General features: G+C 46.1%; 2 protein-coding genes across 2 annotated transcripts; both read right to left on the reverse strand.

Moving 5' to 3' along the window:
* Positions 1-853: 853 nt before the first annotated feature.
* LOC142924702 (exosome complex exonuclease RRP44-like) lies at positions 854-3,273 on the reverse strand. The gene is made up of 4 exons (XM_076067357.1): positions 3,268-3,273; positions 3,057-3,200; positions 1,352-1,474; positions 854-859 (listed from the first exon to the last, which is right to left on the reverse strand). Exons 1-4 carry the CDS (start codon positions 3,271-3,273, stop codon positions 854-856), a joined length of 279 nt encoding a protein of 92 aa, XP_075923472.1.
* Positions 3,274-13,260: 9,987 nt separating this feature from the next.
* Positions 13,261-14,042, reverse strand: LOC142924719 (exosome complex exonuclease RRP44-like). The gene is made up of 2 exons (XM_076067369.1): positions 13,929-14,042; positions 13,261-13,577 (listed from the first exon to the last, which is right to left on the reverse strand). The coding sequence occupies exons 1-2, from the start codon at positions 14,016-14,018 to the stop codon at positions 13,290-13,292; spliced, it is 378 nt and encodes a 125-aa protein (XP_075923484.1). The 5' UTR covers positions 14,019-14,042; the 3' UTR covers positions 13,261-13,289.
* Between the last annotated feature and the right edge of the window lie 2,573 nt (positions 14,043-16,615).

A 16,615-nucleotide genomic window follows, 5' to 3' on the forward strand; every position in this document is an offset into this window, starting at 1 on the left:
TGGTATCTTGAGAACTCGCATTCATCAACAACTGCCCCTAACGATCATTTAAATAGGTCACGTTTCAGATAATGGCCCTTCTTGTGCAATGAACTAGGGCCATAATAAAAATCTATTTTATACAACACCTTGCATATCGAAATATCTCAAAAAAGCACTGGACATTAAAAAACTACTCAAGTATAGATATAAGCCAATAGAAATAAAGTAAAAGCCGATAATAACAATAATGACAGTGATACTGACACTTTACACAGCATGCAAAATGCAATAAAAGCTAATCATAATGATTCCCCTCACAGTAATAACCAATCAGAATCCCGGAAAAGCCAATTAATAACGACGTTTTCAAGCTGGATTTAAACACACGAACAGTCACAACTGATATAGGTAGGGATAGTGTCCCATAGTCTTTGGATATACAGTCTGTTCTATAATACGGTAGTTGCGTACCTCAAGAACACCGCGTTTTGGAAAAATCGTGTTATAATAAATAATATATTATATGGGGTAAAGCGCAGTCCGCAATAACGCGTGAGATGCGTAACACAGGCTGAACAAAGACTAAGGAACTTGGGTAGCATCTAGCAGCATCCAGCAGCATCCCGCCTTGTGTGATGCTACGCCGAGGCAGCCGTTACAACCGCTTATTCCTACTCGCGCGACGTAGTTCCATTCATTCAACCGAGTTATATCCAGTTTGGATCCGCGTTATACAAAAAATGCGTTCCTTCATACATTCATCATCGCGTTATATCCAATTTGCCAGTTACAGGAGGTATAGGACAACAGACTGCAGCTCAAAATGCTAGCTATACATATATTTTTTACATCCAAGACCAGAGTTTATATTTTATTCCTGTGTTATAAGGGTATTACGTTCAGGGGCTAAATGCCAATGGATGGGTCTGATAGCCACGGGAGAGCCTCAGGAGAGAGTTTGTGTCATCTTGCCACCCCCTCCATTGAAGGAGCGCAGACTACAGTGGTGTAAAATGTGGTCCATAGTTTGGGTTGCATGGCCACAATCGTACAGTAGCTTGTTTTTAATGCACTGCTATGTATCTGCTGGAGTCTCTATGAATCTCTAGGAATCATAATGGGTCGCTCTGTATCTCCTATGTATCTCTGTGTCTCTATGGGTTTCCGATACGGTTCCACAGTTTGGGTTGCATGGCAACAAGCGCTATGCTGTGGCTTGTGTCATTAATTTTCGGCCCGCTGACGTTCCGATGCGGCGAGCGTTTGTTTTCTGTGCACTACTGCTGGCGCAGCAAGCAGCAACAGCAGCATGGTCATAATACAAATCGGTGGTATTCCGAGGTTTCGCGTCGCGCCGCACGGTGAGTACCTCCGGGCGGACGAGGTGCATGCGGATCCGCTGGTGCTGCAGGTTGGACGAATCCAGCGACACGCGCACGCACACGCGGTCGAACATGTTCAACGCGATGCCCTCCACGCACAGCATGGGGCCCTACACAAAACACAAAGACATATCTCCAATGTAGCCTTAACAGACTGTTGGGGCAAGTGCTGTTGGCGAGGAGCACAGATGAAGGCCAGCACGGCACACAAGGGGGTGGGTCGCCGGCGCCATGCCCGGCCGCCTTTGTCTCCCCAGTGGCGATGTTTACACACCGCACCAGGCGTTCAATTGAGTTCCGAGTCAACCTAGGGGAGGCCCAGGACCGGTTCAGATAATCATCACTGGTGTTGACTGTGCGAAGGAATCGAACCCATGTCGCTGGGATCGTAGCGCAGAGCGCTAACCGCTACACTACCGCTGACTGCTCTCTACCAAGTGCCCTGCACACAAGCACGGATTGACGTAAACCCAACGTTATTATTCCAACTATTACTGGGTCACTCAGAAAAGCCTCACTGATTCTCAAAACGTTTGCATTCAAGGTCACTGCTACGTCTTTGTAAAAGGAGGCGAACGATTGATATGTGCTCCCCAAATAAGTAATTTGCATGTAATTTGCCAACCTTGGACCATGATGCTGGCACACGAATAATGTTACAGGATCTTTTAACGTCCACTGTTAAAGCGGATATCCTATAAATATTTTACGCTTAATACACACCACAGTATTAACCGGAGAGGCCACCGAGTTTGAAACGCAAACCTCCACAACACACAGCGAATGCAATACCGCTTGGGCCACCTCACCGCGAGCTGAAAACCAGGCATGAGAAGCCGATGGCTGCAATGACCAAACCAACTGAGGGATCGTGATGTGCGGGCCAGCCAAGGAATTTTAAAGCCTTATTTGGCCATCATTAAGGAGTAGATGCAACCCCCCTTAGGTTATATGGAGTGTACAATTGCAGTTAAGAACATACCTAAAATATGGCTGCAAATGTTGACCCTTTTGAGCTTCTGGTCCAAATTAGGCTGTGTGCATTATCCACTTATCCACGCAGAGTGACAATGTAATGCGGCATGCAAGGCATGCTGGAAAGGACTGGATCAAATGGTCACAAATGTGCTTTTTGCCATCTAGAGATCACTTTTTGCATCAACTACTATTTCCCTCATTTGTTTTTATTCTACAAGTACTTTTCTGCCCTTCGAGTTTCTCATTGTTTACAGAAAGCATTAGATTTTCTCTCTAATTCCCCCGGACCTGAGGGATTTTACTGTATTTTTAATGTGATGTCCTCTCCGTGACAATACGGGCTCAGTCATGGCAGTTATTTCCAAAGCATATTTAATTGTGACCGTTTTACATTTGAAACGCATTTACATCATTTAATTCAGTTTCAGTTTATTTTGGTATAGCCCTGTGAGCCATCCGGCTCTAATGTATCCACCGGTGTAACTTCCTCTGTAATAGTCCACACTGCCAAATGGCAAAAAAAAACGGAGCTTCGTATCTCACTGCGTTCTTCCACCTTAAACCAAGTGTCTGTGTGTCTGATAGAAACCTAATCGTAGAGAGATGGTCAGGGGGCTTGGGTCCCAGTGCATTAAGCCAGTCCTGGGTTTAAATGCAGAATTCAGCCGTTCGGGAAATGCCAATGCCTCCCGGTTAAGTGAACACATGCCCTACCTCCTCGTCGAAGGTAACGTTGAGCTTGAGATCTTTGGAGTCAAAGAAAACCGTCCCCTCCAAGCCGTACTTGGGAATGAGCACCACCACGGCGTTCTTGCGCACAAACAGCACGAAGCCCTCTTCGCTCACCACTCCCTTGCTCTTGAAGAACAATTGAGACCACAACAACAGCCGTTAATCACTGCTACGTGGCCAAGAGCAGACACACGCGCATCACTTACCAAGCCCATAATTAGTTAACAAAATTTAAGGTAATTTTCCGCATCCCCCCGCTAATTTATTCCAGTTGTGCTATTGGCATCATGTCATGGGGATTATTTTGAGTTCAATCGTGAAGGTACAATGTCAATTGTATTGACTATAATCCTCCATCACCTGACAGAGCCAATCAAATAAAGTTGTCACATCATGGGCAAATGTGCCAAGTGACTAGGTTTTTCAGCAAACACAGAAGAATGCTGAAAAGCAATGTCAAGTGTAGCCAACCAGTACAGCCACGGCACCACCACACGTAAGCGTGTGAATAGAAAACAATTGATTCTTACTACACGCACAATACGATGCCTGCTTTCGTGGCCTTAAAAATGGTTTTCAAGAGACGAATGGACGCATTATCAGGTGCCTAAGCACACGCCGTGCAAGCTCCACGTGGCCCACACTTCCGCCTCCCACCTGCGTGTGGAAAGCTACAGACGAGCGTTGGGCGTACTGCGCCATCTTGTGGCGGTAGTTGAGGTTGTTGCAGAGCTGCTGCTGCTTCTGCTTGTCGGTGAGCGCCGGGTACGTGGGGTCGGCGCCCACGCACACGGCCAGCAGCCGGTGCACAATCACATCCGAGTATCTGTAACGGTACAGGGAGACAACAACAACAATATTCACATTTGTTGTAGCCTCTATTTAATATGAAGATTAAATTTACAGTAGATACAGGCTGCGGTATGGCCACGAGATGCCAACGGAGCAGCGGTATTAATCCACCAAGCACCGCGATTCATTCTGGTGGATCTCAGCGGGTTTCACGATCCACTAGAAAGCTACTCAAACAATGACTCAGATGGATTTAACGCTGTGATAGAATACTGTACTCTGGACATACCACGTTCTAGCACCATCTGCTTGTGGAAATTAGCTTTATTAATGTATGAATTTAATTCTTTGTTGAGGTAATTGGTTCCACGAACCCGAGCATTAAAGGATTTGGTCATTAAGCAAGTATAGGAAATACGTGTTAAAAGCTTAATTCGTTCCGATAGCATCAAAAGTTTCCCTTGTTCACCCAAAAAACGTACTTTATAATATTTAAACAATGGATATGAATACATAAAGATACTAACATTATAAACACATCATATTAAAATAAACACTGTTAATAAATGCATTAATTCATTTTGATTTAAAGCTTTCGTGACTGCAGGGATTCATATTCTTGGTTCTTTCGGTAAATTCACGTAGAAGGGAAACAATAAAATAATAAACATTTAAAACAATAAAATTCTCACGACGTTTCGACTGCAACACAAGTAATCATCATCAGGTGTGAAAACCACAACAATAAAATTTGAAAAAAGTGGCGGTTATTTTAACGTTAGCACCACGGAGAGAGATTTCATAAACCATTTCGGGTCTTAATTGATTGATCACGCTTAAGGTGGCTTTCAGACCGCATCCATTATTTTTCGTCTCCCCCCTCCTCTTTTCCGAACATAGATGGACTCGTCCATCTGAACAAACTGTCAAATCTCTCTCCGTGGTGCTAACGTTAAAAATAACTGCCACTTTTTTCAAATTTTCTTGTTGTGGTTTTCACACCTGATGATTATTGCTTGTGTTGCAGTCGAAACGTCGTGATAATTTTATTGTTTTATATTTTTATTATTTTATTGTTTCCCTTCTACGTGGCATTAATTCATATTTACTGTACCTACAACAGCCCGTCGTTAACAGGGAAATGGTCGGTTAAGCCTACACATTGAGCTCTATGGAGGCCCGTTGTTAAGCGATTAGTTAACAAGGGTGGTCGTTAAAAGGGGTTCTAACTCTACCTTTGATTTGGCCGCATTCACCAAGATGTCGTAGTTGGAAGGCGGAGGTGCCGGGTGGCGTCGGAGCAGCGCACACTCGGGGAATTCGCCTACGATGCGCTCCGCCACGGAGATGTTGGCGAGCAACATGAACTCCTCCACCATCGAGTTGGTCTCCCTGTGTACACGCACCAGTTTCCGCCAACACAACACATCAATCACAAGGGTCAAGAATCTTTATCTTAGATTATTTTGCTGATAATAAATTTCCCACGTGATAAGCCACTTTGTTCAGCTATCATTTGTGGTCAGGGTTTTACTTGTTAAGATAAAAATAGTTTAGTTGTATTTGTATATTTGTTTAAGTTATTTGTTTACCTTTCCAATACTTTGCAATCCTAACGTGTGCTTGTATTGTTTGTTGTTGTAACGTTGTGACCTGCCCCAACTGGACATCTGTGAAAAAAGAGCTTTATAGCTCATCGGATTCTTCCAGTAGAAATATATATTTTGATTCTGATAGAGAGATCTGCACAACAGTCGGATTGCAGTCATGGGAGGTGTCTTGTTGACGAGACTCACTTGAGTTCCTTGGTCTGCAGGTCGATCGGGTCATGGGTTTCGCTGTCCATGTGGAATCGGACCTCAAGGGGATGCCAGAGTCAATGGCCTACGGGTGGAGAAGGGACATGAGCGATTATCATGTCCAGCCAAAACAACACAGAATCTTAATATAAGACACTTCACAAACTCAGATATTTGAGTTGAACATGCACAGCTCGTTAAGTCAATCCACTGCTGGATGACGGCCGCCCCATGTCATGCGGGTCGTGGGGTGGTTTTACCGTACTTAACCGTGGTGGTCAGTACGCGTTGGCAAAGGTGGGGGAGCACAGACATGGGAGCATTAAGTAGAGTAAAACAATTTATGTCACTGCATTGTCCTCTATTGCCCACAATGTAGCCCCGCAGCAGCCTGTAACACTCCAATCTAGAAGGATGTTATTAACCAGGTAAAACCTTAACTTCTTTATTGTTGCCTTCATTTCTGCATCTCCAGCTTCTTCAGCCTCCCACTCCCAGCCCCGCTCACTTCCCCCCCCCCCTGGCATTTTGCCGTGCTCGCCCCTTTAATCCCTCTAGCAGCACCCCACCCCCCTATCTCACACCCCCCCTCTCTATCTCTCCCCCCTTGCTCCCCCCCACTCTCTTACCTATATAGCCTCTTGTTACAACAGCCCTTTTTTGCCCACTTCAGCAATTGTTTCTGGCTGTGGTTGTCCCACCTGAAGAAGGACGCTTGTGTTGCGCCCGAAACTTCGTTATTTAATTTAGTTGTTATTTTATTTCATAGTTTTACATACGTGACTTTACTGAAAAAAACAAAGAGTATGAATCCTGTAACACTTCTTTGTGCATGGTATTCACCCAAGCCTCATGCATCATGGGGTCAAAAAAAGCTACAGGTGCAGCCTTGCAATTGCTTGCTCAAGCCACTGCTGGAAGAAGGGGGCTCCCATAAGAGGGGGCCCCTCTAGAGATACACCCTTTTACAGTCCCTCTCAATGTATTTTAGCCTACTCTTCCACGCTGGCCGGATGTCTTAGAAGACACGGGAGTAACCACACTTTACCGCGCCACAGGCGACCTGCCGATCGACTAAATGTGGTGCACCCATTAATACTGCTCAGCACTCCAGAGGCGGTGGAGGGGATGAGGATCTTGACAATGAGTTACCCGTTTTGAATGCGCCTCTGCTTGAGGATCTTGGCCAGGGAGTGGAGGCCACGCAAGCTGCTGGTGACCGGGTCCTTCCGCCCGGCGTCGTCCATCATTAGCTGAGCCTCTGCGTATGTCAGAGACGCCTGCGGGGATACGATGAACACACCACGGGTGAACCATGGGGTCCTCGCAATTACACAATGCCCACGCCTGATCCAAGCCCAAGCCAGAACTCAACAGATGTCTACGTGGCTCCCGATGACCACTGAGGGTTACGCTCACCCAAAGACAGCAAAATTGATATTTTTTGAATTCTCAAAGCTGTAATTTAACCAAATTTAGTGCAATGTAATTTGGTGGTCTTTTGTGCAGTGAGTTTAACACGTAGGCTTTCGTGACCAATATCATCCATAATACAGGTTTTTTTGGGTTAGATTGTGTAAATACATAAATATGTCGTTAAACCCACCACCACCCCACAGAGGACTAGTAAGGGTTGTCACATAAACAGAACGTGGCCAATTCGTCACTGGTACAACACACCGGTGTGCTGTACTCGTGACGAATTGGTATGTTCTGTGTTTTGTGCAGTGATTGTTGACTGGACAGAGACCATCAACTCACTACTTTCATGTCCTACCTCGCACCTCCGATTAGCACAGTTGGCTACGTACGGTGCAAAAGAAGTTCAACATACAAACTACCACTTGTGAACCCGGTTCATCTCGCTACACTTGTGAACCCAGAGGTGCAAGCTCAACGCTCTGACCTCTCAGCCATCCGGAAACCTCAACTGCACTAACATAGCAAGGCACCGATACAATACACGTGAAAGCAAACGAGAGTTTTACAAAAACTGAACGTCTGTGGGGGGGAAATCACCTTGGAATTGATGATGCTCTTGGTAAAACGTGTGCTCACGATCTCAGCCTTTGGAGTCATCTCCCATATGCACGAGAACGCCAGCCTGCACGCGCACAGCACATGCACCGTCGCCATTCACCGTCGAGTGGCGGAGTCGTCGTCATTGGAGTGGTGCAGGGTGTTCACTCAGGAAAGCCTCGCAAAGTCTCGAGACTCTTTTTCAGGAGGGTCTTGCCAAGTTTTTGGTAGTCGAGTCATTCTTTCAGCAGTGGGATGTTTGACCAAATACCGGTTTGGGTTGTTACAAATTACTCAACTGAAATATATATGTAGCAACCATTGTTCGACTACAAAAGCTTTGCAGTACCCTACCGAAGTTATGAGATTCAGTGAGGCTTTTCTTGGTTAAGGATCATAGTAGTAATAACACGTTTATGTTAGCGATGAGAGGAAACCTGATAACCTGGAGTCAACCCATGCTAAATAGGGGGAGAACATACAAAAGCTACATGGAAAGGCAACCAAGTTGGGCATCAATCCTAGGCCATTCTTGCTGTGAGACACGTGTTACCATTGTGCCATCCTGGTTTGGCTGCTTATGTATGTACACATGCTAGTGTGGATCTGTACAATGACACTTTAACAGTGCCACGCATCATGGGATTACATGTGCACCTGGCAACAACGCACGTTAGCTGCTGAGTATGGGTTGCAATGTGCGCACTCGCGAGTTAACAGTTGTTGGTGCATCTCACCGGTCGACGTTGGATCTCAAGGAACACAGGTTTGAGCTCAATAACTCTGGCACCATATCAATCCTCTGCAGGCGCACAAACACAAACACAACAACTTATCTGTCAATAAACACAATCTGGCAAATACATATGCACCAACTCAACGAGTGTTTTGCAAGCAAACCCATACATGATTAAGTCACCTGCAGGTAACTGTTCAGCAAGGAGATGTTTTCGCGAATGCCAGTAAAGATTGTATGGGTTTTATTTAGAGGAAATCTGATGAATCCAGAGGAAACCCATTCACTAACAGGGGGGAGAACAAACAAAACTGCAAGCAAAAAGGCACAAGAGTTGAGTAATCAAACCCAGCGTCTCCTTGCTGCAAGGCACGAGTGTTACCACTGCGCCGATAGCCTGCCGCTCATGATGTCACGGTACATCATATGATAAGAAATCCGCAAAAATCAACTCGTTTAAAACATCATGAGATATATTTAGCATTGTTGTTGCACATTTTTTTATTCTAATTCATTTTTAAGTTATCGTTATTCATACGGGAAGTACTGAAAAGCACACAAAAAAATGTGGTGAAAATGTCAAATACAATTACAGTTGTGGGGAAACTGGTACCGCGATGATCGTTACATCATAATATTTTACATCATGTCGTAAAGTTAAGAATGAAAAGATGAAATCGGCAGGTCGTAAAACACTTGATATTGTGGCAAGAAGAAATCCACATCTCACCTTCTCACACAGGTAAACTGTGGTACCACGCAGAGATGCCTCGTCATCCAAGGCATTCCCCGGCCGGATAAAGTAGCTCACATCGGCGATGTGTACCCCAACCTAGAACACACATTAATACACCGTCACCACCCTCACATGCATGGATGTGTAATGACAGGGTGATACCTGCCGGCCTGTAAGGGTAATTAAGGTTATAGCTGCATTACATAATGCCTTATTATGAAGGGGCGTATCTGGGGTAAAGGTCAACGGCGGAGTCAGTCGAGAAGCTCCGGGAACCATCCCGAAGGGCCTAGAAGGTTCTAGAAAGGGGGCGTGGCCAGAGGTGGAGCTTGGCCACTCCAGGCAGATATAAAGAGCACCGAATCAGAACTTCGGGGCTGTTAGCGTGGGGTCTGGGTCCTGGTTGCGTCGCTACCGTCATCATCTCTTCGTCTTCGACCACGTGGCTGGTTCTTCTGCAAGAGCAGCTCTGTCTCCGCCGCTACGCTCGTTAACCAGCCAGCGTAGCTACACAGGACGCAGATGGGCTGCGTGTTTGTACAGCCTAGGTGTAGCCGCGTTACGAAGTGTATCGCCCTGTGTGCTTTTAATAAATAAGACGCCTTCTACTAGACGTCTGTCGGAAGTCGCTCACTCCACATGCATGCATAACCTCCACCATAGCCACTCCAACCAAAGCAGAATAATGTTAAATGAAATGCACACCCATTACTACCTGGTGCATTCATTGTGAACCAGGCATTCGGCCAGTGACGTGGACACTTAGGCCAGTGGGGTCTTAGCCATGGCTTGGCTCAGGCTTGGCTCTCGCGCAACATGCATTGAGATTATTTCTATTATTTTGGCTGCTATAAATGTCCAAATGATGGGCCACTTTGTTGAGCTATTCATTTGTGGCCAGGTCATTAATCAAAAATAAATCAATACCTCAGTGGGCTTTGCCTGGTAGGATGGGGATGGTTTCGTTGTATTTGTTTGTGTTTGGGTTATTTGTTTATCTTTCTTGTACTTTGCACTACTATTATGTTTTTGTACTGTTTGTTGTTGTAACGTTCTTACCCGCCTCTGCTGGACATGTGAAAAATAGCTTTATAGCTCATCGGATTCCTCCAGTATAAATATTATGATTATAATTCTCAATAATCCACATCAAAGCAACGCTTAAAACCCGAGCTGCCTCTAAGCATGGTTCCAGCCCTGAGCCTCTGTGTCTCTTGTGCCTCCTCGTATATCTCTGCATGCTCCCTGCCACGCTCAGAATTTCCGTGAGCTAAGCCTGAGCCAAGGCACAGCTGAGCCACTCATGCTTCTTTGGAGGCAACGGAGCAGATCAAGCCAGAACCGAGCCATGTTGAAGTCAGTCCTGAGCCGAGCAGAGACCAAGAATACGGGCACTAAGGCAACAATGTTTGGAAACTTAATAACAGGAATATTGTCCACCCCTTTGTCAATCCACTGCAGGATGAGGGCTTCTCCATGCCGTAATGGGTCGCGATTGTCATTTGACCTTGCTTTATTACGATGGTCAATGCATGTGGTGAAGGGGAGAACTTGGGCAGTTTTTTTAGATATCACTCTGTACCGGTGTTAGCCATGACTGGAACTAAACCAGCTTGACAGGATGAATGTGCAGTGCACTTATCATTGTGCCACTAAACTCCCCTTGTCACCTCCGCTAGCATTGACAAAACCATGAAAGGAATAGGCACGAATTACCGCGACCGTGACCACGATTACCACCACCAAATGAATACCTCGGTGTTCCCATTGTCGAGCGGTTTGCAGTGTAGGGCATCGTCGATGTCTGTGCAGCCTGGAGGATCCACACTGCAGATGGACAACGCACGGAGGTCCTCCCTGCCAGCCTGGTCCTTGTACGGGACACACACAGCACCAGGTTCAACAAAACGCTGCCTTACAACAAACAAAACACAGGGTGAGCCATACATGGGTAAACCAACTTCATTCTAATGGCGTTCTATCTTCTCAATAGGCGACTGAATATTTTCAAAGTACAGTCCGTTCTCCTATAACTCTGTGTGTTTTCATATCGTGAATTAGATATAATGCGATGAATGCATTAGGGAACACATTTTTTTCATAACATGGATGCGAATTGGATAAAAGGCGATCGAGTGAACAGAACTGCGTTGTGCGAGGCAGAATAAGCGGTTGTACGGTTGCCTCGGTGTAGCATCACACAAGGCGGGATGCTTCTGGATGCTTCTAGATGCTACTCACGTACCCAAAGTCTTTGTTAAGCCTGCGTACGCATCTCACGTGTTATCGCGGACTGTGCTTTACCCTATATTATTTATTATGCGATTTTTTCACAATTCGGTGTTCTTCAGGAACGCAAGTACAGCGTTATAGGAAAAAAGTTTGTAGTCCCCTTGCTCCATTCATTTCTGTACTGGACCATCTCCACGGCTACTGCAGAGTCCTCCACATCCTGGCTCACCACTTTGATCCGCATCTCTCGAGGCCTGCCTCTCGGGTCTCCGCCCTGGTGCTTCCATAAGTCCGTCGCCTTCCTTCCTCCGATGTGAATTTCCTCTCTTCTTACGATGATGTGTCCGAGCCATCGACTTTCTTTCAGGTCGACGGCTTTTCTATATACGGTCTGCGGTAAAGGTGTAGAGCCCCGTGGCTTCTCGTTCATGCCAGTGCAGCGGAAGGACCTCGACTGGAGGGAGAGCTCCAGAGAGCCCCTCTAGAAGGTATTCTACGCAGGCCAAACATCTTGAAACTATTGAGGTTTGACAGCACGATGGGGGGTGTTTTCGCATTTGTCTATTGTCGGGGGCCACACGTCATGGGCCACACCAAAGGCCACCCAGAGGCTACGAGTGGCCCGTGGGCCTTGTAATAAAGAACATTGAAGTAAAGGATTCTCACATGCACGACCAAACACACCAACACACCGCAGGCGTAAGAATTGAACTCAATCGATGAATTGACATATCGTCACACGTCTCATGCGTACCTCTGCTGTGATGCTGAACGTGGGAGGGGACAGGCATGCAAGTACGGCCTGGCTGAAGGGCTGGTGTGGCACGTCGTGCTCCAGCAGCAGCACCTCTGTCTCCGTCTCCTTATCCCCACATTCGCCCAGAGAGCGCGCAAAATGGCCCTGCACAAGCACACCGACGATTAGCACGGTTGTTTACGTATGGTACGGAAGAAGTTCAACATGCATATGCACATACGTGGCCAATCGTCACCGGTATCCCTTTTCCAATGATACATTAGAACCCAGACGGCGCAGATCTCTCGAGGTGTCTGTGGTCACCCACTGGCTTTTTGCCGTGTCGAACCGGAACCAAACCGTGATATGCTGGCCCCACAAGGCATCCAAATCTATCCGGGGGCCGAGCAGGGCCAGGGGCGGGGCTAGCGACACGTTAATTGGGTGACGGCAGTCGGTACACCACGGGGACGTGGCACCACAGCGTCATCTGCACGTGCCTAGACTTGTTCAAAGCATTGACCGTTCATGGCATGGATCCGCTTTTGCAGTGAATAAACAACCTGCAGCCTACTAAACCGTGCCAGCCGTGGTGCCGCTCGGTTGTGCAGTGGCAAATAGGTATGAAAAGCACAACCACAATGCCAACCTTGTACCTAACGTTCATGATGTAGAATATTAACCGGCATCTGTTTAAACAAAGATACAACCCAAATAATCCATCTTAACAATATATTTAGCTTTTCCCCAAATTTTTTTCTCATTGTGTTAATGGTATCACACAAGACAAGCAATCTATACCACCCTTCGTGGTCAAGGACGACCCACAGGAGCACACATAACAGAGCTACTTCTAAGATCCAATTAAGTGAAATGCGGTCCAAATTGTAGGGGGGCAGTGCTTTTCCAACCACTCTGCCAATCAAAGTAATGTTCATCACATGGCAGTCAAAAGCAGTAGTTTTCTCAGAGATGGAAATTCAACAATCGAAGTGCACGACCAAATTTAATATCGTTTTTGGTGCAGTTATTGGTGACTGGGCTGAGACTATCAACTTACAACACCTTAATAACCTAGGTTGAATCACAGGTGAGTTTGCCATGCTTTCAAACAAAAAAATCACAGTGGTGCCAGCTCATCCACCCTGACTTCCAATTCACCGTGTCACCGTTCGTGTTTTGGGTTCGACGGCTGTATTGCATACAGAGCCGCGTGGCCGTGCGTCAAGAGACAGAAGGATGAGCCCGACGATGCCGACCACGGGACGGACGGATGAGGTGTCACGGCGTGCGGGGCGTCACGGTGCAGTCGAACGTTCGGGTAGCAGGAGTGTCGCAGCCAGCCATCGATGGCCACCACGATGCGGTGGGCCTGCAGGGACGCTGCTTGTCTTGTCTCCACCCGCACTCGTGGCATGCGGCGGTCCGCGGGCGTGAACAGGTGGCGGGTGGCCTGCAACACACACAAAGAGCCCCCAGTAAGGCATTCAACAAACTGTTTGGGCGAGTGCCGTCAGCACACACCTATTCAAGCTGGTACGGCAAACGACGGGGTGGGTACGGCCAGCACCATGCCCGACCGCCTTTGTCTCCACAGCGCTGATGTTTATATGCCACATCAGAGACTCATTTATGGCCGAGTCGACCTAGGGAAGGGCCCAAGACAGGTTCAGACATTTGCCGCTGTTTATTGGTTATGAGCGATAAATATAATCCAACTCGGGTCCCAGAATTCGTAGCGCAGCGCGCTAACCGCTACATCACCGCTCCTCACACGTACACACACACATGCAGATCAGCCCACCTCCTTGATTGGGCTGGGCATGAGGATGCCGCACAGCGGCCTCGAGTTCCGCTTGATGATGCCGACCACTTTGCCAGTGGGCCGACGCATCTTCCCACTTTCGGCTTTCAGCTGGAGACCAAAACAAAGGACAAACATCGTGTTGCGTAATCTAAGCAAGAGCGACGACAGCAGCAGCAGCAGCTGGGATAGCACCGGGAGATGACAACGCAAACTCAAATGAGCAGTCACCACAGTAGCGTCTCTCTCACACACTGAAATAATGAATTAACTATTTTTTTTCCAACTCACTGCGTAACACAATACAATTTGGCTTGAAGGGGAAGGAGCAATCCAAAACAATAGCGCTTAACCTGCGGATGTGGTTTCATGCTGTGTCTCATCAATGTCAATAATGAGACTGACGCTTTGTTAAAATGACAAAAGATCACAGTGAGGAGTCCTCCGTAAATATTGATAAGTTAAAACAGTTCTGGCAATTGATAGAATCAACCGGAACACGCCCATCAGATACCACACGTTAAAAAAAAAACCGCGTAGGCTTTTGCGACCAATATTATCTACAACAAAGGTTACCCTCCCATCCAATTCACAATTTGATGCTTAATCTCTCGATTCTTTATGATTTCACTGATTGACATTTTCTCTTACCTGCTTAGCACATCAGTCACCCTATATGTGTTTAATGTTTACGTAACGTTTTTATAAGTATAACTGTGCAATGATCAGTCTATAAATAATCTGCCCAAGCCAACTTGCACTACATGCGATTTAATATCTAACACTTGTTTATGTTTGTGAAAAATTGTCGACTTTTCATAAACCACGGGTGTTTTCGTGCCAATTTCAATTAACTTCATTGCTGTACTTTATTATGTTTTGCATTTTGTCACTGTGGTATGTATGCATGTAGAACTTATTTCGCACCGTACACAGCCAATCATGCTAATCGGAGGTGCGCGGAAAGGACAACAATCTAGATACAAAAAGCAGTTCTAAAGAAATTACTTTTCAATATAGAGGCCACCCTGTGACCCAGCTCAGACCGTGGAAGCGACGCCGTGTTGAGCCTGGATATGCATAACAGGTGGTATAGGCTCTGCGCCAAAATGGCTGGCAGCAGAGCGCAGTACAGCAAAATGAACTGTTGTCCTGTCCTTCTATGCTCCTGATCTATGCCCCCCCCCTTCACCAACCCGCACCGAAGTATGGTCAAATAACCCCTACGTACATACAAAAAAAGAACGAAATGATTAGCACTCCTGACTTGATTTTGAAGTAATGTAAGGTAAAGTAATTTAATAAACGCAAAATCAAGCTAACAGCATCTCTAATGTGGATTGTTGTCTGGTCACACGGTGTTCATTATGTTTAAGGTCTCTCTTGAAGTGGTTGAGTCTTTGTTGTTATTCTTTGTTTAAACTATATTAAAACTATTTAAAAACTATAAACTATTTTAACTTTACCAGGTAAGGACCCTGAGAGCTACATAGCTCTTTTTAAGTGACCTGGCCACAAATGATCGTTCAATGAAGTATCTTATCACATTTGAAATTGATAGCAGCCAAATACTCTAAGTGCATGTCAGATTGTAACTGTGGAGGGAAAAGCCGGAGGACCTGGAGAAAAATCCATGCGACCACGGGGAGAGAGACACGCACACTGCAGGTGTCTGGGTTTGATTTTGGTTCAGCAGTGTTGACGCTCCACTCACCACATCCTCCTCATTCTCTTCTGCAACGTCCCCTGCGACGCCCTCATCGTGCAGGACCAGCGAGGAGGGGGCAACCCAGCGCTCCTCGGGGAACATCTCCACGCACACGATGTCGTCGTGCATCGCGCGGTTTAAATGCTGCAGCCCCTGGATCAACACCTGCACGGAGACAAAAAAGATCCCCCGTATAGCCTGAACAGACCGCTGGGCCAAGTGCTGTTAGAGAGCAGCATATACAGTAAAACCTTGGATTGCGAGTAACTTGGTCTGCGAGTGTTTTACAAGACGAGCAAAATTTTTAATGAATATGAATTTGATAAACGAGCGAGGGTCTTGCAATACGAGCAGCTTTGTACTGCCGAGCGTCACGTGATCACAACTGATATACGAGTGCTTTGATATACGAGTGCTTTGGATTACAAACACGTTTCCGGAACGAATTATGCTCGCAATCCAAGGTTTTACTGTACAAGAGTTTTAATACCACGAATAAACAATTTAAAATGTAGGACTATGAGCCTATCAATCTTCTGAAACCAATGTTTTTCAGTAACATATGTTCAAGCAGGGCGATTTCTGGACTGAGTTTTTTCTCCAACAAAGGGCCAATGTACCTAATTGTTATTTAACGTTACATTTTGGACGTGGAAATAGACCATTCATTTTGTTAACAAAGTAGTCACAACCATCATTAGACCTGCTTTGCCAGTACCAAAATATAATAGGGTTTTTCCCCTTTTTTCTGGCAACAAAACTGAAACCTTTTACAAGGAATCATGTGTGCATTAACCACAATACTTGTGGTCAAAATGCAAAGAAAAACACACTGATAATATTTGCAATATATGCGTATGCCTTTTGGCATCCTCTGGTCTCGCACCAATTGGGTCGAGGCTCAAAAGAAAGCCGTCCCTGGTGTGGACCAATCAGTCTCAAGGACAATGCATATATTATCATAGTGTGTTTAACATGT

This window comes from Petromyzon marinus, chromosome 16 (genome assembly GCF_048934315.1).
Source record: "Petromyzon marinus isolate PM22_M1 ecotype Great Lakes invasive population chromosome 16, UKy_Petmar_22M1.pri1.0, whole genome shotgun sequence".
NCBI lineage: Eukaryota > Metazoa > Chordata > Hyperoartia > Petromyzontiformes > Petromyzontidae > Petromyzon > Petromyzon marinus.

Bases quoted from the DNA above. Each gene is read 5' to 3' on its own strand.
- LOC142924719 (XM_076067369.1), bottom strand. From the start codon at position 14,018: ATGCGTCGGCCCACTGGCAAAGTGGTCGGCATCATCAAGCGGAACTCG. The intron at 13,578-13,928 runs GTGGGCTGATCT...TGTGTGTTGCAG, and splicing joins TGCCCAGCCCAATCAAGGAG to GCCACCCGCCACCTGTTCAC.
- LOC142924702 (XM_076067357.1), bottom strand. The intron at 1,475-3,056 runs GTAGGGCATGTG...TGTTTTGTGTAG, and splicing joins ACGTTACCTTCGACGAGGAG to GGCCCCATGCTGTGCGTGGA.